This window comes from Microplitis demolitor, chromosome 10 (genome assembly GCF_026212275.2).
Source record: "Microplitis demolitor isolate Queensland-Clemson2020A chromosome 10, iyMicDemo2.1a, whole genome shotgun sequence".
Taxonomy (NCBI): Eukaryota; Metazoa; Arthropoda; class Insecta; order Hymenoptera; family Braconidae; genus Microplitis; species Microplitis demolitor.
Window position 1 is genome coordinate 12,412,916 of NC_068554.1, and position 23,163 is coordinate 12,436,078.

At 37.5% G+C, this 23,163-nt stretch overlaps 1 protein-coding gene across 2 annotated transcripts in view; it reads right to left on the reverse strand.

The window, feature by feature from the left end:
• LOC103573581 (phospholipase ABHD3) overlaps positions 1-23,163 on the reverse strand; it is a 172,044-nt gene that overhangs the window by 115,310 nt on the left and 33,571 nt on the right. For both annotated transcript variants that reach the window (XM_053742508.1, XM_053742509.1), the window contains one exon: positions 176-386. In XM_053742508.1, the coding sequence (XP_053598483.1) occupies positions 176-386 (211 nt within the window). The remainder of the gene's footprint in view (positions 1-175; positions 387-23,163) is intronic.

Here is a 23,163-nt window from a genome sequence, read left to right on the forward strand (position 1 = left end):
CTAATAGATTTTTAAGTTTGAAGAGCTCAAAAATTTACAATGAATAATGTTTTCGAGCTTGATGAGCTCAAAAACAGCAGGGAGTTTTGAGACTGGTCCACAGGGTCAGGTGGTTTTCAGATTTTTTTTTTCAGTTAAATCAACTGAAAAATAAAATTGAAGTTTAATACTATACCTTAAGAGAAATGCCAGCAAGACCACGATTATTGAAAATCACACATCTAACTCCTATTTCACGTCCACCTGTTACAAGACATTTAATATATTCTGCTTGGCTAGTGCCAGTCAATCCAGGTAAAATAATAACAATTGGTGATAAATTATTACAATGGTTATCTACCCAGTCTAAAGCGACTTCACCTCCATCTTTCAGTGTTAAAATTTCCCTGTAAAAAAAAATAAAAAATTTAATTTTGAAATTTTTCTTAAGATTCGGAATAATTTCTGCACGCTGAGAATTTTATGATAGTGATTATCATCACATTGTGATTGAATTAATTTTTCGTGTGCAGTACACTTTGATTAAATAATAAATGTAACTTTACCAAAATAATAACTAAAATAATGTATACTATCGTACTACCACCAAAGCTATACAACTGTCGCCAATGTTATAATTCCTGCAGTGGTTGAATCATTTATGCATACACTTTTACAATGAATAAAAATTTTCGATACCATACAGTATGCATGGAAAAAAAAACTGGAATAATTACAGAATAAAATGTAAATACAAGCCCGTCATATTCAAAATTACAAGAGTTAAAATGTATACTGTAATTCTTTAATTTTATCCAGTAAAAAATTAGTTGTAAATTAAGCAGTAATATTTACAGTTTGAAAATGTAAATCGGACACAGTAAAATTTTAAATAATTATTACCTCTTGATCACAGCAAGTTCTTTTTTTAAAAACTATTTATTTCTTTTTTAAACTGTAAAAATAACTGTTTAGTTATGTGAAAAATACAGTACCGAAAAGAAAATTTGTCAAGTGGTTCAATAAGATTTACAGTGCGGGCAATCAATTATAAACTTTAACGTAGGAAATGAAATTATTTCATCTCACACTGTAATTTTAAAAATTTCAATATTAAGCATCATTAATGTCTTAGCAATCACGAACTTTTACTATTTAGAATGTAAAAATAGTAAAACGACATTTCAAAGTATCGTTATTAAGTTTCATAAAATCAAAAATTAATTTTTATTACTTTCGCAGTTTGACGACCATTCATTAATGATTGAAAATTGAAAATTCGTGTTTCAATTCTATGAAATCACTTGCATTCGAATTTGTAAGTTTTACATTTTACGTCTTGAAATTTTAGACCGTACAATGTTACGGCGTAACATACAAAAATACAGAAGTGACATATTTATATAACAAAATAAAATATATATATATATATATATATATATATATATATATATATATATATATATATATATATATATATATAGAAAAGATGAAAATTATAAATTAAAAATTAAATATATCGAAGGTCAGATGAGCTGTCAAAATTGTTGATGTACACAGGAACCCTATATCACCGGAAACGTAATAATAAAAAAAAACATTCATAATTAAGACGCAATATTCTACGAGAAAATAAATAAGATAACAACTAACTACCTATTATCGGACAATCATAACATATCGCAGCAGAGCACACAGTCATAATAATAAAATTTTAACATCCTATAGATAATGACTAGATTCATAGCCACCTATCTATAACAACACGAGAGAAGAATAATAAACCAGTGGGTAAAGGAAAATAGAATGAGAGATTAGATAAAAACTACTATATCAACTAACTAAACACCAGAGATCGATCAAGGAATCTACTATTTCGTTTAATCTGCAATTAATTATTTAAAATAAAACTCCTCCAATTACCTTGATCTAGATCTATAAATTTCTTCGAACGTGTGATTTATGACTCATCTTTTTTTTGTTATTACTATTGCTTGTGACGCGTGCCACCGTGTACCTCACTAACACATATGGAAAAAACAATAACTTCTATTTGAATAACTTGATAAATAATTGAAATAATGATAAATTCAAAACGCCATAATGTTTGATTCTCTTCTTATATATATCTCATCCAAGCAAGCCACAACCATTTCCGGATTATTTAATATCTACAACGAGTAATTAATAATCAAAAATAAGGCTCATTTACTAACACTGATCTAAATTTATAAAACCTCCTTTTAAGGCCAGTCTCATGACTCATCTTCTATCGCTTTTTCTCGTGACTTGTTCTGTCGATCTCACTAACACATATAATTATATCTATGTTCAACTCCGAATAACTTGATAAATAATTAGAGTAATGACAAGTTAAAAGCACCATTGTAATCCTATTGTTCCTCTTATTTAACTGAACCCATAACAATTTTAGATTAATTAATAATCATCCCATAATAAATAAAAATGCTTGTAACATGTGAACCGATAACGATAGAAGAAAATAAATGTAATCAATCTAAGGATAAAACCCCAGGGATTGATAATCCGTAACCATTTAAATCATAAATCTAATTAATAATGAATAATTAACAAACTAAAATAATCCCTATCTATTTACATGAGACTCGGGTATTTTTTTGGGTGTGAGTCATTGTTCTAAAAGCTTCTATCCGAGATGTTCACGTGCGCTTTCTTTGTACACCACACCCCGCAAATATTCAACTCATCTTAATAACACTAGTTTTTGGTAACAAAATCAAATCAAGGCTGCGCGTGTTACCCCTCGCCTATGATAGCGCCTATAAAAACCGCCGCGAATTAGTCCTCTACGCCTATTAATTATCAAGCTCTTGATTACGTATAATCTTATTGTTTTAAAATATTAAAATTTGATTTCTTTGTTCGAGTCTTTACTAATTAAATTCAGAATTTATACAATTTAATTGAATCATTTTGAAAATAATTTCGATTTTTAATTATTTTTTTCAATATCATAGATCATTTAATCAATTAAAGTATTTCTATTGAATAATGTTGCTGTTTTAAACTCTATTATTCACATTTAAATAAATTTCGTCATTCTAAAAGTGTATATTCAGACAGATTGCCAACTACCCAGTATAAGTGAACCCCTTTGCTCATTTACATCATCGATTTTCAACATTCAAGAACCGTAACCAACTATCAAGCCACCTAACAACAATTTATTTCGAACTAAATTTCAACCAACAACAATTTAATATGAATCGAATCTCAATCAACAATCTGGTCTCCAGCTCAGCCAAATCTTGTATCCTGACAGTTTATTATATTGAATAAACCAACTGTAAGTTTAATTAATTGTTCATTCATCTAGTGATAAGACACATCCATTAACCTCCTACATCCTATTTTCGTATATTGACATACTCGACACTTTTACCGTAAAAGTTAGAGGAACCGTGAATTTTAAAGCATATCAAATGATACGTTTATAATTTTCATGAAATATTACAGTGTGAGTAAGTAAATTAAATACATTGTGAAACTGTAATGTTTCAAACTTAAAATGTAGTACAAACTGCGTGGCGCTAAGCTGTAACTTTTACAGTTTTGTTTATGAAGCGCTGCGTTACTATCTGATTCCAGTTTTCTTTTTTCCCTGCGGCATTTACGCCAATACTGGCATGTGATATCCGCAAAATATTTGTCGTGTAGTTGAAATATACAATAGTAATAGTTATTATGCCGAATCGTAAATTAATATATATCAATCATTACTACTAAATTACTAACTATTACTTAATTACATGATGAATATCATAACCACTTAATGATATCTCTACCGAATCTGTTTATATCAATAATTGGTGTTACTTTTGGATATATTTTCAGTACAGCAGAAATTGAGTTAGTTACGGTATATTTAACAACTTATACTCTTCATACCCAGATTATCCCATTTTTTCGGAATAGCTTCAACTTTTTAATACTTAATTGACGCTGAAATAACAGCCATTCCGAATCGAATTTATATTCAATTTATACTGAAATCACATAGATTTAGGGCAATATCTTCATTAATATACAACCATGAAATAAGCAAAATGATTCCATACCAGGCGGGCATAATTTACCGTAAATTTACTATATTAAACAGATAATTTACTGTATGTCTACCGTAAAACTTCAGTGGGAGTTACCGTAAATTGCGGTATTTTTACGGTGAATTACCGGGTTTTTCGTAATTTACGGTGAATTTATCGTAATTTACCGTGTTTTTGGTCTGTTAGGGTTGAAATCCGAAATAAATAAATTTAACTAATAAATATAAATTTATTAGAACATCATTTCAACTGAGACTTTATGTAAAATGAGCGAATAAAAGAAATGGATCTGGTTTAGGCGTGAGGAATTTAAACAATTAAAAATTACCTAGTTTTCATCAATAAATAAATTTAATATTTATTTACACTATATACACTTAAAATTGTAAGAAACTTAACTCATAAAGCGAATGCGACTAAATAATAACGTGATAGCAAATGCAAAAGAAAAGAATCATGTATAATTAAATTGGCACGTAGTCAATAGTGGTTAGCAATGCAATAATTATCTATAAAATAATTATACGCAGGGATCAATTAATTTACTCTCAGTAAATAGCAGCCTTAATTTACTGACTAAATACAAAGAGAAGTTAGCGTAGCGGTTTAGGTTTATCACACAAGAATTGAATTATCAAAGCGGTTTGAGAACATGAGGTTGTACGTAAGAACGCACGTTGTAGAATAATTAATTATGGAAGCGTCGTTGTGTCGTCTTGGACGCTTGGTGTTGACGTTGCAGCCTTGCTGCATAAGACGAATTTTCGATTGGCTTAAAAGCGCGCCAACAGGAAGTAGTTGATAGCGAAGTCTCTCATTGGTTAGCCAATATAAAAGGTAGCGGGTTCTCATGGCGTCTAGATACGGCCATGAGCTAGAAATTTTTTATCTCGGGCCCAGATAACGAGTGACCTGTCACTATTCTGACCTTGAAGTCAGCAGCGAATTCGGCAGCTCCTGGACTTAGCGGAAATACACGAAGCTTATTTAAACTAACCAAACTCGTGACTGAACATTCTCCCCAGCGCTGGCGACGGTGTCGACTAGATTTTCATCTGGTGAGTGAACTGGTAGCACACACAGGTTAGATTTTACAATAATACAAAACAAAAATAATTAAAATGAAATTTGGATATAAATATGAATTGTGGTAAATGATCAATTGAAACAAACAATAATTCCCGATCTTTATTGATCGAAGTATGAATACGGTATTGTTATTACGGAGAAATCTTGGCGAGTCTCCACGAAAGGTATTTAAAATAGTGGAGAGAGTTCAAATGAAATCTCGACAGATCGGGTCAGCTGATAGTTTATAAGTCCCTGTCCTCTTACAGATAGAATTTTGTCTAAGTCCTCGGTCATGATGTTAGAGTCCCCGAGGGTGGCCGGGAAAAAGGTCAGCTGGGGGTATCTTCGGAAAATTTGGACATCTGATTGGCAAGCGGAAAACAAACAGGAGAGGCAAATATGCGAAGGAAAAAGGATAGAACGAACAAGAGAAACTAAGAGAAAGACCAATAGAGAATAGAAAAGGGTAGAACTCTCGAAGCACTGTACGACGGCAACACAATACATGAAATACATGGGCTTGAGGAAGGCATGGGAAAGTATTTGGGACCGAAGGGGTAATGAAGTAATTTAGTTCAGCTGGCGAGATAGCGGCAATAAATAGATATTTTATGAAAAAACATAGGACTGTGCTCTTGAGGATTAACCGTTAACCGCCAAATGAAGTGATTAGTCACCCCAGGTTTAGAAAAAGTGGAATTAAAGGTCTTATACCTTTCCAAGAAATTGGTTACTAAACTTTCAGAAAAAGGGAGTTACCCCGTGTGATCGTAATGTGGCATGGGTAAGGTGTGGCCGCTGAGGGTTAAGTCATAAACCATCGGTTTATTTGAGTTTATTTGTTACTATCCGTACTTATGTAAATATCATATAATATATAATACAATATAATACACTTATCTAAAAAATTAAAAGAACAAGAAAATTTTATAAAATTTTTAGCGATTTTTAGAAGTCTGTATTTTCGTGAAAAATGATCGATCAAAAAAGGGAAAAGACCATTCGGCAGCCGGAATGAAAGGTAGATTTCTCACTTAATCTATCGAATGAGTTAATTTCGTACAGGAATATCTTGTGAAACATGTTAGTGTGTAGTCAAGGTATGAAATTTCTCGAGGGACTTCAGATAATTCATTTGACAGAACATTGTATAGACAATATACCAATATAATCTTTTCGCAAATAAAGTATTGCTATATTCATAGTCTACAATGTTTAGTTAATATTTAAATGGTTACTATCACTTAACGGTATTACTATTAACAAAAGATTATCTTTCAGTGCCAACAAATTAAAAGATTATATTATTAGCGACAAAAAAAATTTAATAGAAATAGATTTAAATGTGTAGTGCATAATATATTAAGACTTAAAACCATTAAAAATGCATGTTTCTATATTAAAAAAAATTTTCAATGCTTTGAAAGTATCATAAAACAGTAAAAATGTCAATCATAAAGCGTACAGGTACATTTGAAATACCATTAGTGATAAAATAGATACTTTTAAAATAGAAAATAGATGTGAAATTAAAAGGTTATTTTGTTCACATCAAAATACAACTGACGAAATTGGATTATTATGGGAAATGCTTAAGTTATGTAGAATAAAAACCATATTTTCAACATTTTTAATTCCATAAAAATTTTCAAGGCTATCAAATTATTGACAGAAATGGTCAAAACATAAACTTTAAGGTCATAAATTAAAGCTTATTAGACAAGCTTTCAGATACTTTTTACGGAAATCGTCTATGAACATTAGTTTCAGAGTTATATAAGCTTTAACAGTGTTTAAAAACTGATTTTTACGAAAAATCATGAATATTTCAAACAGCCATAATTTCAAAACGTTTCAGATCATTTTCAAACTTGATTAAGGTAATCGTCTATGGTTCAGTCACGAGCTTGATTAGTTTGAATCAAGCTTCGTGCATTTCCGCTCGGTTTGGGAGTCGCCGAACTTGCTACTGACTGAAGGTCAGAATAATGCCGGGTCACTCACTATTTGGGCCCGACACATACAATTTCTAACTCAGGATCGTGTCAAGACGCCTTGAGAACCCGCTACAAGCTGGCCAATTACATAATTCGTTTTATATTGGCCAGCCAATGAGATAGTTCGCTATCAACTGCTACCCGTTGGCGCGCTTTTAAGCCAATGGGAAAATTCGTTGTATGCAGTGTTACGTTCTGGCTCTAATTAAATTTAAATAAAGTTTTTTTTGGAAATTTTTTTTTTGAAGTCTCGAATTATTTATTCGCCACGGTGGGCGAATAAACGGTTCGACACTTCTTAGAATTATAATTAAATAATAAATTAATAAATCGTTACTTTGTTGGCGATATTATTTTATTCATCACCAACAATGTAACGGAAATCTCTTGCAATAAGAGAGTCGCCGTGGCTCGCGGATAGTCTAAATAGATGACGACGCATGAGACCCGGACCACGACGATTCTCTCATAGGAAACCTGAGATGCAACGTTAACACTTTTGATAATGTATAATACCAAGGAGGGACAGAATCAAGGCAGTCGATCACAAGATCTAGAAGAGCTAAGAACTCTACATAAAACTGCTGGCTTGATCTTGTCACTCGGACTTTAAGGCAAAAATATATATCCGTACTTTACCAAATACGCACTCCTTATTTTAAACTTTGGGCGCTGTCACCGGCAGCCTAATAATCTCATACCTCATATTGGGCGCTGCTACCGGCAGCCTAATACTCTCATCTGTTTTGGGCGCTGATACCGGCAGTCTAAGCACTTCCCTTCCGCATCCCAAAAATTCATGCCGAGAAGCCGAAGGTCAGGCAAAAAGGCCCAGTTCCGCCGGATCATTCGAACGATCCACGAGGATCTCGGTCGTTCAGTTCACCAACGTTCCCGCCTAGAGATCGTTGCCGAGGAAGTCCTCCTCGATCCGGTAACGTTGGTCATTCCAAACCCGGTTAATAAGTTACCAAGTTCTGGTATCGCGTCGAGTGATGTTCGTGACCCCTCGGGTTCTGGTGGTATTATTTAGCAGCTGGAGTCACTCGCCCTTGAGGAGGAACCGGGCCCTCCAGGCTCGTCTTGTCCAGAGGAAGCATCAAGGGAGAACACAGTCTTCTGGACTGGTATCAGTGAGGGTTGGCAGTTGATTCCAGTGGACGTTCCATCCGTCCGTCCGCCTAGTGGGAGCATCCCTTTCCACGACCCTCGTTACGGGTATTATTCTGAGGCCTATCTCAAGGCCACCGGCAAGGACGAGTACGCACCGGCGGAGGAGAAGAAACTACGTAAGAAAGGGATTATTTGGGCCGACTTATGGGGCCCATAATCTCCACCATGGTAAGTCATCAAAACATTTTTGCATAAAATAAAGTAAGGTCAACAGCTGACGCACCTGGGGTCTATTGACACCCTAACGACGTCAACCTGGTCAATTTAAAATTATTCTGTCTAATTAATAGATAAGCCAGAATGTAACAGCAGCAAGGCTGCCACGTCGACACCAAGCTTCTCGACGACTCAACGACGCTACCATTTTTTCATCTTTTCTACAACGTGTCTTTGCTATTTGCAACCTCGTGCTTGAACCGCTTTAGTAATTAATAACTTTTGTGCTATTAAACTAAACCGCTACGCTGAATTATCCTCAATATTTAGTCAGTATATCAAGGCTGCTATTTTGTGAGAATATATAAATTGTTCTTTCGCTAGTAATTAATAGTGAATTAATTTCCGTTGAGTTAACCGCTACTGACCACGGGCCAATTTATACGTGAATTAAATATCTGAGTTTGCATTCGCTATCGCGTATTAATTTCTAGTCGCATCCGCTTGAATATAAGTTCTCATAATTTTTTAATGTAAATAAGTGTAAATAAATCTATAATTTATTTATTGATAAAATCTGAGTAATTTGTAATTGTTTACTTCACCTCGCCTAACCCAGATCCAACTGATTTATTTGATCACTTTACATTTTGGTCCTTCGAGCTGGATAGGGCGAAATTTAAACAATTGAAAATTATTTAAAAAAAAAAAAAATTGTGAGAAGAAGTGTAATGTCAGTTTGTGTTGTGAAAATCGCTAAGTGCCGTGGGCATTGCTGAGCACTGCCAGAGTGCTGCCCGGGGTGATCTATTTTATACACCGGTGTAAAAAAGACAATTAGTTAAAAAAGATCGAAAACTTATCGTCGGGTTCACGTCATCGCGTCCATTTTGTGTGCCACGTTGAATCAAGATGGCCGCCGAAGCCCAAGTCACTCTGCAAATGCAACGCATCGACACGATGTGCAATTTGTCTCACTGCTTGTCTGACGCTGTACTTGCTACCCAAGGTGCCACCGCTACGCTGACTGCAGGACTAAGCAGAAGTGCCGCCATTGTGATCAGTCACATCACATTTCAACGCACCTTGACGATGGTGCTGCTGCTAAACCAGTACAGGACGCTCCTGTAGCTGACCCAGGTAACAAATAGTTCCAATTTTGGTAACTTGTGGTTTGAATTCGCTAACTTAGTTTGCTTTCAGCTCATTCGCTCAATGTTTTACTCGCTAGCGCTATTGTTAAGTTGAATTCGCTAAAAGGAAGTACATGTGCGGCCCGTATACTTATCGATCAAGGATCGGAGTTATCCTTTTTGACGCATTCGCTAATCAAGAAGTTGGATATTCAACTCAGTAAAGCAGCTGTACCATCACGTGGGATTGGTAATGCGTCAGCTGGGCATTCGCTTGGGTCATGCAAGACGACGCTGCATTCGCTACACAACAACGCTTCTATTACAATCCAAGCTCATGTGCTTGCTCTATTGACAGTAAACTTACCGTCATTTACGCTAACTAAGAAGAAGAAATGGCCGCATATAACTGGGCTACAACTCGCTGATCCAGACTTCTTGACATCACGACCTATTGACATCATTCTGGGTGCAGCACCAGCTGCACATATAATCAACGCTAAAATACGAAAAGGAAGTGACAATGAACCAATCGCTAAGTCAACATCGCTTAGCTGGATTATTTATGGATCTGTGGACACCGCTACATCAAAATTGACCGCTTATCGTCATCATGTCGCTGTTGATGATCAACTACAAGACTTGCTAAACAAGTTTTGGTACCAAGAAGAGCTACAGACAGAATTCACTACACAATATACTGAAGAAGAAGAAGTGTGAACAACACTTTGTCAATACACACTACAGACAGTCTGATGATCGATATGTCGTTCGCTTGCCGCTTAAATCTTTGCCAAGTCAACTGGGTGATTCGCTCAGAGCTGCACAATACGCTTTACTACGTCTTCGCAAACTATTGGAAGCTGATCCAATCTACAAGAAGTTGTACTTCGACTTCCTGAAGGAGTATGAAGACTAGGGACACATGAAACGTATGAAATTAAAGGATCTACCAACGAACAGCTACCTGTTGCCTCATCATGGGGTTCTGAAAGAGCAGAGCACTACCACCAAGCTCAGGGTGGTATTCAATGGGTCCTGGAAAACAACATCTGGCGTATCCGTCAACGAGATACTTCATGTGGGCCCAAAGATTCAAGTTGACATCAGTGATGTACTTATTTGCATCCGCTGCCATCGCTATCTCTTCGCTACTGACGTTACAAAAATGTTTCGTCAGATTGCAGTTGACAAGGAAGATCATCATCTACAGTGCATACTCTGGTTTGACGAAGATGACATCCCAATAGTATTTGCACTCGCTACTGTTTCTTATGGAACAACATCGGCTCTATATCTCGCTGGAAGAGCACTTTTAAAACTCGCTGAAGACAAAGGAAATAAATTTTCGAAGGCTGTCGAACCGCTAACTAACACACGCTACGTTGATGACATCTATGGAGGTGCAGATGAACTCGCTGAGGCAATCCAAGTTGCTCTCGACACAAAAAATATGTGTGCCACAGGATGTTTTCCGCTTGCCAAGTGGGCAAGTAATTCAACTGAATTACTCTCTCAAGTCGCTCCAGTTGAAGCCCAAGAAGATACACCAAGAGAGCTTGGGAATAGTACAGTAAAAGTGCTCGGGCTAACCTGGAATTCAACACAGGATAAATTCCGGTTCGGCTATTCACTTCCAGAAGCATCACCATTTACTGAACGCACAATTTTATCTGAAATTGCTCGCTTGTTTGACCCACTGGGGTTTTTGGCACCGATCATCGTGAGAGCCAAGATGTTCATGCAGAAGCTCTGGCTGCAGAACTTTGACTGGGATGCTACGCTATCACCGTCGCTTCTTCAAGAATGGAATTTGTTTCGAGATGAACTACATCAGATCTCGAAGATTCAGATACATCGCTGAAATCATGTAAAAAATGGTGTATCAATCGAATTACATGGATTCTCTGACGCTCCACAACTCGCTATGGCTGCTGTAGTTTATCTAAAAGTTACTAACGCTACTGGAAACTCCAGACCTTAATGTTCACATCTGTTCTCTTCGTAGATCTCCCTTTGACTTCTCTTTTCTCAATCACTACAATTCAAAACCTCAAACTAAATTTTATCAATATCAATAACTGACCTCTATATTCTAAATTCATAAATCAATTTCCAAACTCTACTATGTCGGTAACTGGAGGCTTATACCTCACCAAACGTACTCACTAAACCTGACTTTGAATATGGATATCCTTGGTAGTTGCTCTCCTGAAACAGACTTCAGCTGGGATTGTAAAACTTAAACTAAGTGACCTATGACTTCCTCAGTGGTACAAGTGGTCATGGCTTGCCCTCCCAGGCCTGTCAGACAAAAACAATTAAAAATGACCAAACGGCTTCCACAACAGCAACGGTCACAATATTACTGTTGAGGCCTGCCAAACCAAAACTCAAAAAACTGATCCTTATCTGCATCCATCAGATTCCTTACATACTGGAGTGGTAGCAATTCAGCTAGGCCTCTGCAATCTACCAAGAAGTTTCATAGGGATAGAACTAGGTTCTGTAATCAGATGATCCCGGGTGACTAATTCAAGTCCAGCTCCACGGTAACACTGACTTCTCCCCATACTCAAAATTCCAAAACTGTAAACTAAAACTCAAACTTTATCATTATCTCAAACTTTAAATCTCCAACCATATTCCATATTTAATTTCCATAATTCTGATTCTAAATCTTTATTACAATTTTTCTTAACAAAACCCATAACTGTAGCTAAACGTTACTCCATATTTAATTCTTAACTATGTAACAGGGTAAATTTAATAAACATGAATAATTAAATTAATTTGAATTTGAATTTCGTTCCCGCCAATGACCGGCCGATGACCTCGTAAGTTACGAGTAGTGTTGCGACTAATCACCGGGTGTCGCATGTATCACTAAGGCCCGTCCGTTCGTCATTTCCTTAGTCTAAGATAGTGGGAATAGGTTTCCGGAATAGTGAACGGGAGTGAAATGATATAATGGACTGCGGAACGAGAAAGAAGCAGAAAGAGAGTTGTCGAGACGACAAGTACACCAGGTAGAAAACCCTCAGGTAAATAGTGAAGTCCGTTCACGCTTCACGTGGAACGAGGCGATTTATTAATTTATATTTTTCTATCCTGTAAATCATTAGGCCTTTAGGCCGATAATTACAATGAGCAATTATTTAATACAATACTAATACGTACTGTTTATTGACAGGTTACAAATTGAAAAATTGATTTGGAGAGAGAGAGAAGGCGGTAAACTCGAGAGGCCTCCAGACATCACCAGCAGAACCAAGACAGCAGCAACAGAAAATTACTTAGCGCGTCTGGATTTCGCAAGGTAAAATATATAATTGATTAAGGCCTCTAATTTGATTAATAGAGGGCCGAATTAATTATAAATTAATTACTTAACATCATTCTACTGGTTACGTAAATAAGATCAGTATCTCAAGGCCCGTCGGCCAGTTTGAATACGCCTTTGATATTTCCGTAAAATCTTTGCCGGGTACTCGTTGTTCTGTAGTCACTCTGAATTTATTCTATTCGAGGCCTCTCGGCTGGAATAAAATGAATTTTTCCGCGTAAATTATTTGATAATTAAATTCAATAACTTAATAAAAGTTTTCAGGCCTGTCGGCCGCTCTAGACAATAATTGTCCGCGTGTATGATCGTAAATTAAGGCCTTGCAAAGCCAGTTCACCGGCCGAATGTTCTAGTCAATTTTAGACGTAATTCTAGTCGTAAAATTAGTCATAAAATATTTATAAAATAATGTTAAAATAATTGTAATTAAAATTATAAAATCAAAAGTAAGACGCTAGAAAATTACGATAAAATTGTCTCGAGTAAAGTTAAAGACGGATTAATTTGTCAGTAAATTAAGTTGAGTGTTAAAATACATAATGAAAATAATTTTTAGTAAATTGAGGAAATAAAATATATAAATTTTGGAATTAGATATTGAAGGGAAATTTGTCAGTGAAAATTAATTAGTTTATAATTAAATTAAAACCAGAATTAATTAATTCATAAATATAATTGAATTAAATAAGACAGTGAAAATTAATAAATGAATTAATTAGATCAGGAAAAATAAATAAGAATTAAATAGTTGTGAAATTTTTATACTGGAAATTTTATTGGTGAAATTTTTATGTCGAGTTTAGAAATTAAGTAAAAGAAAATGAAGTCATGAATTAAATAAAGTAAAGTAGAGTCAATAATTTAAGTAAAGAAAAACTGTGTCTGTGATTTAGGTCCGGTGGACATGTTAAGGTTATTTTAAATAATTATAAATCCAGGGGATGTTTTTAAATTGAGGTATTAAATAATAAGGTTTACCGTCCAGGGGACGAGGTATATTTTCACGTGGGTGTGTGGGTGTGGAAAACGTCCAGGGGACGAAATTTAGTTTGTCATAAGTAACCGTCCAGGGGACGAGGAATTTAGTTTGTCATAAGGAATTTAGTTTGTCATAAGGGATCATAGTTATTCATAAGGAATCATAGTTTGTCATAAGGAAATAATTATTGTCAAAAAGTTAAGAAAATAAAACAAGGTGCTTAAATTAAATGAAATTTGAATTAACATTATTTCAGCCTACTCTACGATTCCTCTTCTCACTCACAAAATATTACGAACGACCCTGAGTAACATATTAATTTAAATTAATTAAAATAAAATCCTCCAACATCCGGTTCTGGAAGGCCGAGTCCATCTTCTAGCGGCGCCCTAATATTCGACTATAATACTAGGTGCGACCAGACTTGGCAAGATTAGTCTCTCTGTCATAACTATAACTTAAATCAAAAATCTGTATCAAAATCGTTAATACCTGTACGCTAAATTGTAAGTCTTGAGTTACCATGCTCGTAAATACAGTAAAATCAGTTGGTAACTGTGACGTTCACGTTGATTTGACCCTCATACGAAAAATAACGTCACAACTCCCGTCCTCCTGAGGAAGATTTTACGGTACGGTGAATCTACTTCTTCTTGGACTTTATCCTGAAGTCTGAAGCTGATTTCTGCATGCGTTTGTTTTACTGACTCTGGAACTATACTGCTGATACTCTCTACCATGATCGTGGTTCGAATTCTCTCATCCTCGAAACTTCTAATACTGTTTACTCGAACCCACGACCTGAAACATATAACTGTAGCGATATCGCGTATGTTCTGAGACATAATTTTAATCAAACCTATGCAGGTTTTTGCAAATTTGCCTGTAACTTTCGGTTTAACAACCTCTCATAACTCCACTCGGCCAAAGTCACTGTAAGTACGACGCCATAGCGAGGTACGAAATACTTTTTCTTTTAACTGTAGCGTAAATCTTAAATCCTTTAATCGTAGTCCGATAGCGCCAATGTCATTGCCTTTTTCCTGTAGCTTGGAGACGGAATCTTAATACGGTCAACTGCGGTTAGGCGACCGCTCGTCTTCCCGATGTCTAGGAGCCTTCCTCAATATCTCCCGAGGAACATGTCCTCCGTACTCCTCCTTGTACGGTCCCATCGCTTTCCACTTTTCCCCGCAACTGGGACACGTACGGGCTGTATAGTTTGCCCTGTTACACATCTGGCAAAACGTCTTCCTGGCTTTTGGGCAAGCGCTGAATGGATGTCCCTCCTTCCGGCAGTTCCAACAAAGACGTGGCTTGCCCTGCCACGCGAACGGCTTTCTCTTCGCCTCTTCTACTGGAGCTATTCTCTCGACCTAGAGCTGGTGTCGTGCTGTGTGCCGGTTCTCGGGCACGCTGGAGCCTGTCTTGCACCGATGTTTTCCCCAGTGGTGTCTTTGGTGGGGTTGGTGGAACTAATAGCGCCGACTCTCTCTCCCGTATCTTCTTATTCTAATCTAGTAAGGATTGAGGTGGTGGTCTTGATGGTGATTTCGGTCGACCCTTACTGGATCCGGCGGTTCGCGCTGGTGGTACTTCTTTAGTTACTGGATCAGTTCTTCATGGTCTCGGCTGGTTCCGTCTGATTACTGGAACTCACCAATGTCAACGGCTGGACCTGTACTTCAAAATCTCGAGTGGCATCCACGTCTCGGATGTCACTTGTAGTGGACCGCTTGAACTTCACCCCAGATAGCTCCTGGAGCGGACAACCTATGGGGTGGCTCATACGCACAGCCACTTTCCCCAATGCCTTGAGCAGACCAGACTTGAAGTGGTCAAGCTATCTCAAATACTTGACGTATGGGCGGATAGGGTCCCATAAGGTGTTCTCATCGAGCCTCATGGGAAGCTCTCCGGCTAGACCCTCATACAAGCTGTCGGTCTCCGTAGCTGTATCTCTGGCGTAATCCCCTTCTTGAATAGCCTTTCACTCCTGACTGTAGCCTGATGCCCCCTTGTTTTCTAGCATCTCTCTCTGGGAGGGATTACTCGCTTCCTCGTCTCCCAACGGCATCTCCGGCATTTTCGTAGCAGTCGATACTTCGTCATCGTCGGCAGACAAGTCGATGAGTAACACCTCTTCGAGGCCATCCATCTCCTCCTGCGATTTCTTTTATCTTTTTCTGACATACTGTAGCTTTACTGAAAAATTTGAAACACACAACTTATTAAGTTCTGTAGCCTTTAACGTACCATAACTGTAGCAAGAAAGAGACAGAAAAAAAGTCAGATAGCAGGTATACAAGGTTTTAAGTGTTGAATAGAAAATCTGTCGATTACTCGGCCTGCTAAATCATTCAGCTCATATATTGTGCGTGACATTTTCTTTGATACAGTGAATGGACCACTGAACTTATTACTCAGCTTGGTTGACGCGTTTTTAGACCTATTAGACAGTGAGAAGTGTCTTTTCCACACGAGGTCTCCTTCTTGATATTCACGATCTCGGTGTTATCGATTGTAATAATGAGCTTGTCTCTGGAATGCTGTGTCTAACGCGTGGACGATGCTTTTCCGCAGGTTTTTTAGCTGTCGCATCCTTGCTTGCCACTCCTAGAGCGGACCATGTATTAATTCTGGTTCTCCTTCCACCTCCTGTCGGAGTGAACCTGTAGCTGACAATTCTCTTCCTGTGTTCAGGAAAGCCGGACTCGTTTGAATGGAACTGTGGTGCGCTGTATTGTGGGCAAAGCGAAATTCCGGTAAATATTTGTCCCACTCTCGATCATTTTCGTCGATGAATGCTGTTATCATTGTCTTGAGCACTCGATTAACTCGTTTAACTGGATCTGCTTGTGAGTGATATGGTGGTGTTGTCATATGCTTAAATCCTACTCGCTCTGCTAGAGATCTGATGTCTCTATTTACAAACTCTGTACCGTTATCTGTCAAAAGGACTTGAGGTTTACCCCATCTCCAAATGACTAATTCTTCTAGAGCTTCACTTATCGCTGTACTTGTAGCTCGCCTAAGTGGTCGTAACTCAATCCACTTAGTATACAAGTCCTGTATTAACAATGGATAGGCATGTCCTTTCATACTCTTTGGTAATGGACCCATAATTTCTGTAGCGATGATTGACCATGGCTTTCTTTTTACCCATGAAGCCTGCAGGTGGTGCTTGTTCCACTTTGGTACGCTGACAAGTTTCACAGCCTCGAACAAATTTCATTACGTCCAGGAACATACTTGGCCAATAATAATTTGCTGCAAGTCGTCTGTAAGTCTTGTCGACTCCTAGGTGTCCGGCTTCGGGTGTAGCGTGACACTCGGTGATGACTCGTTGATGGAACGCCCGTCTCACGACTAATTTCCATGCGTTGCGGTCTTCTAATTCGGCTTCCATAAAATTTGATGGCTTGTGATAGTATAAACTTTCTCCATTTACTTGCCAACCTGGAAATTTACCGGGTCTCGGTTGTACATATCTTATTCTGCTATTGTACCGACGGTCCACGTCATCTGCGATGACAGCTAGAGCTTCTTCCTGATCTTCTGGAATTATCGATAACGCGTCTGGAACGTGATGTAGTGCGCCTTTACGATGAATAATCGTAAACCGATACTCCATCAACTCTAATGCCCATCTGGCAAGTCTACCTGTTGTGTTTTTAAGATTATGTAACCAACGTAGGCTGCTGTGATCTGTAACTACTGTAAACTCGTATCCCTCTAAGTAACACCTGAACTTACGAATTGACCGGATGACTGCAAGACATTCTTGCTCTGTAACAGTGTACTTACGCTCGGCGTCAGTTTGTGATCGGCTGGCATACACAATGACGCGTTCTTTACCATCGATGACTTGTGTTAAAGCAGCGCCGAGTCCTACTGAACTCGCATTGGTCTGTAGCGTAAACGGCAGCTTGAAATCTGGACATGCTAGTACTGGAGCAGAGGTAACATGCTACTTCAGAGTTATCATAGCCATATCCTGCTCTGTATCCCACTCCCAAAGTTGATTTTCCTTCAGTAACTTTGTGAGAGATGACGCGATAGTTGTAAACTCAGGAATTTATCGTCGATACCATGACGCCAATCCCAAGAATCTTCTCAGCTGTTTGATGTTACGAGATGCTGGAAATTCTCATACAGCTGAAGTCTTCTCTGGATCGATCTGTTGTCCTTTTGAATTCACAATGAATCCTAAGTAGCGAACCTCTGAGCAACAAAATTCGCTTTTCTCCCGGTTGATCGTTAATCCGGCTTGCTGTAACTTGTCTAATACTTTCTGTAGCCATATCAGGTGTTCCTCGTATATCTCCGTCACGATTATAATGTCATCGAGATATACGAACACGTATGAATACATTTCTGGACCAATTTGTTTGTCAATCATACGCTGGAATGTTGCTGGAGCGTTTGTTAGGCCAAAAGGCATTCTTTTAAACTGGAACAGTCCACGACCAGGCACTACAAAAGCAATTATTGGTCTTGCTCGTTCGGTAAGCGGTATCTGGAAATAAGCTTGACTTAACTCGAGAGTTGTGATGTATCTAGCTCGTCTTAGTTGATCCAGTATGCTTGTCATATTAGGGATCCAGTAGGCATCTTTTACTGTAACTGCATTTAATTTCCGGTAGTCAATGCAGAACCGCCATTTCCCATTTGGCTTCTTCACCATAACTACTGGACTAGACCACTCACTGTGGGATACCTCAATGATATCCTCGTCTAGCATCTTGTCAACTTCTTTCCATATAGCTTCCAGGAGTATTGGCGTGACGTTATACGGTTTTTGTTTGACTGGTGGATTGTCTCCGACGTCAATGTCATGCTCTGCCAATTTGGTAGCTCCTAGTTTTCCTGGAGGACGAATTTTTTTATCCAGGAACGTCTGTAGCGCGTCTCGCTCTGCTGGACTTAATGTCTGGATTCCACAACAGATAATTGCACATGATAAAGTTCTATGTTGTAAACTGGAACTTGCTGTCAGGTTGTGTTCATGTGTACCACTTGTAACCAGCAAAATCAATTCTCATCTCCATCTTCTTGAGGAAATCCAACCCTAGTACACATGGTTGGAATAGTGATGGCATTAAATATAATTGTGCTGTAGCTGTTTGATTTCCTATCTGTAACTCAACCGTCGTCATTTGATTAACTCGCTGTACGTCTCCGTTCGCGAGTATCACTCGTCATGTTGATACGGTCTCAGGCGATAAACGTAGTTGAGTAACTAGAGCAATTCCCTCCGGTCCTAGAAATGATTTTGAGGCTCCTGAGTCTATCAAAGCTTTCAGTGGATATCCTGCTATTCAAACTGTGATAAAGAAAGCTGTAGGTGACTTCTTGATGTTGCTCTCGAGGGCATTCTGTAACTGATTACTATAATACATCTCGTCGGGTAACGGTGACCCGTTATCTTTTTCTTCGATTGACTGAGTGAAGTCAATTACATCCTGACCGAATTTTATAGTCCCATAAATACCTTTAACGGTGCCGGTCATACCTTGGCAAGTCCTGTCCGACTCTGTACAATCACCTAGTGAGTCTCGAGTCGGTGACTGACTCACTACTTCTCGTTTCCCAGATTGCAGAAAGGACAACTTGCTGTCGTCACTCCGGACGCTCGACACTCGAAGCAAAAGCGTCGTCGAGGGTCAGGACAATTCCTATGACGATGTCCTGACTTATCGTAGTTCTAACATCAGAACTCGTTAGCTGGTGTTGCAAAAACTGGAGCTGGAATCTCAGTTTTTGACTTTTCTGGATCTGTAACAATGCTGGATGCTAGGGGTTCAAGGAAATCTTTGGAAGCCATAGTATCGTTTTCTTTAACTGGCCGTTTTGTTCTGTCTGAGAACCTCTGATGTTCATTAGCTTCACGGCCATGTCTCCTTAGCTGGAGCGCGTCGAGGTGTTCAGCGAGGACCTCATCTTCTGAGTAATCGTCTTCTTCATCTTCTACTCCATCATCTTGAGCTGCTCTCAATTGAACGATTCGATAGTGACGTCGATCGCGATCACGGGACTCTGGAGCTCTATCTCCTATAGAGTTTCGTTGCTGTAAGTGTCTCGGTTGCGCTTGGTATGCAAACGAGGGACACATTGAGTTGCGAGGTAATGGTGGTGATCGATAATTTTTCGCTCGCTGTATTATACGCTCTTGACGTATAGCACGACTCTCTAACTCGTCCATAGAACGACAGTCATGCACTGAAATGACTAACTAGAGCGACGGTAGCATGTTACGAAGCGTGTATCTGATCCATTCTACCTCCGGCCATGGCGGATCAGTACGTAAAAATAAGCCATTTGTTACATTTTGGCAATTTACCCAAAATTAATTAAAAATAAAAATAATTTTTAATTATTTAATTTTATTCAGGTTTGGCCTCGTTAGAATGTCTATAGACCCCCGTTGGGCCGTGGCCGTCGATTATTTTATTATTTATTAATTTTAATTGTTTTTTGCGATTTAAAGTAATTTTGGTGCCGGTTCCAACTCCATATTTTTATTATAGCAGCAGGTGAATAGATGGAAAAGCGGCAGGAAATTTGAAGGAAACTTGAACTGCTGTTGAGCGCTCAGGGTTATAGGACAGGGTGGAACTGCTAGTCAGTGCTCGTCCCTGGGTATTAATAGGGATATGAATAGGCCATGGTGTAGCTGAAAATATTGGAGTGTCAATTGACACCCTACAATAAGGTTAAATTAATTCAGGATTAAGTATAATTTATTAATTATGGCTGGAGAGCAGAGGTTCGAGCTCCATGAGCTCTCTCGTAAGACCAACTATTTCGTCATTATAAAAATAAAATAGCCAACAGAGTTGACAAAATGTCGACGCTGCATCTCAGGTTGCCTGTGAGAGTATCGTCGTAGCCCGGGTCTCATGCATCGCCATCTGTTTTGACTACCCGCGAGGCACGGCGACTCTCTTATCATAACCGATTTCCGTTTCATTGCATAAAATTATTTAACTAAAAATAATTTATTCAATTTTATCAACAAAATATTACGGAAACGTAACACCTCCCGACTTAAGCAAGTCGCAGCGTTTTAAATGAATACCGCTACGACTGAAAACAAATCCAAATAGGATGTGTTATAGACTCTATATAAGCTAAAATTGAATGTAGGAATGAATCTATATAAACTAGAGATGAATGTTTCAATGACTCTATATAGACCCAAAAATTAAAATCCATTTTGAATATAATAAAGAAGTTCTTGGCTGGAAATTTTAACCTAAACCTGAGTCACAACGTTTATAATGTTACTTGAACTTAGTAATATCGAATTAAACGTTAGTATCTACTTATTTTATTACCTCCCGACTCGGTCGTTTGGTATTATTGAAATAATTAATTCTAAATATAATTCGTACAGATATACTTCCGCTTTGCGGTAATTTATAAATTACCTAAGAAGTAACTGTTCAAGTCGAAATTCATAATGGAAAATGAGGTAGCTACCTCTCGACTTAACTCAGTTACTATTTCTAATTTAAAATATAGTATACATTTTAATTAATTCAAAGAAAGTATTTTCATTTAACTGATTTAATTCGGCGGTCAATATAATAACTGTGATTGATTGGATCGGCTGACTATTATCCTAATCTTCATTTCTTGAGATCAAAGACCTGATTCCTCGTTGACCCGACGACGACCTCTAAGGTTGTTTCCAACTGTTTCTGCTAAACAGTGAAAGTCTTCAAAATAAATAAATGTAAATAACTCGACGTGTATAAGTTCGATATTTATACACGCGAATAAACTAGTCGTAAGAGGCTTGACATCACACGCAGAACTGGAAGCACCGTTGCTGGCAGATGTTGAAAATCTATTTTTCACACCGCATTGTTCTTTCATCAGGCTCCAATGGTGATGTTCGAAATCTGCCCAATCAACCCAATTACATGACCGGATCAAATCAGTTTCATGAAGTCATATACAAAAACTTGATAGCGCTTCAAAGAAAATAAAATTTATATAATACATTAACATTAAATAATCTTTTCATTTCTTTATATTTAATAAGATCAAAAATCAATTAGTAATATCTAATCGCTTGCGGTCCGAGTTAGCGCTTATTTCCAGGTATATAATATCACCATAATCAAAATTAATCTCTAATAATTTATATTTATCTCGAAATTCTTTTAATCTTATCTTTAATATATCGTTCTTAAATGCAGTCATGTTGAAACACAATCGTACACAATTTCTAATCATTATTGATAGGTCAAATATAACTTTAATATAAAACATAATGTAAAATATATTTCTTATAAAGTCAGAAACTTAGAAGCACTAAATTTATCGTTCACATAACAATAATGTCTATAAAACGTATGTTGCGTATCATTTTGTGGATTGTTTCCTTTTGAAACGACCCACGCTGTTGAATCAATGTTTAAGCCCCATGATTGATTGCCATCATTTTCTATTTTACTCTCCATTGAGCAGTAAAATAGTTCTGTATTTTTAATTGTTCTTAAATTCACAAAACCAACGCGGTCATTTTTACACGAATGCTCAGCCTCAAAAACTCTATTGGCTCGGGCTGGCATCATTTCATTTGTCGTGGTTGTGGCAACAACAAGCTCGTCAACCCGGTTGTTTGAATTTTGGCTCCCGATAAACTTTGAGCGGACTGAACCGAATGAGCTCCTGACATTACAAGTACAGGCAGCTCCTTATTGACATACGTGTCACTCGAATTAGTACTTAAACGATTTGAATCAATCATTGGCTTCAAATTATATGGATTTTCATAAAAATATTTGTAAGTGGTACGTTTTCAGGCACAACTTTATTTGAATCTAACACTGCCTTCTCATAGACAGTTTTAACTCTGTTAGATCCTTTTGATCTATTAAAGTTGCCGAGATTAATTTCGAACTAAAATTAATTAATTTAATTTAATCAATAAAACATTACAAGAACGTAATACATTCATGCAGGCAATAGAGTGAATTATTGGTTCCTCGCGGGCCTGCGTGCGATTTGAGATCTCTTCATGTAACGACATCTAATAGTCTGGATCTGCAAATCTGGATCTTACAGCTTGCTTCACATCAGACAATCTTCTGAAGCTATGTTTAGCTAAACGTTACTCCATATGTAATTCTCAAACTATAACTTAAATCAAAAATCTGTATCAAAATCGTTAATACCTGTACGCTAAATTCTAAGTCTTGAGTTACCATGCTCGTAAATACAGTAA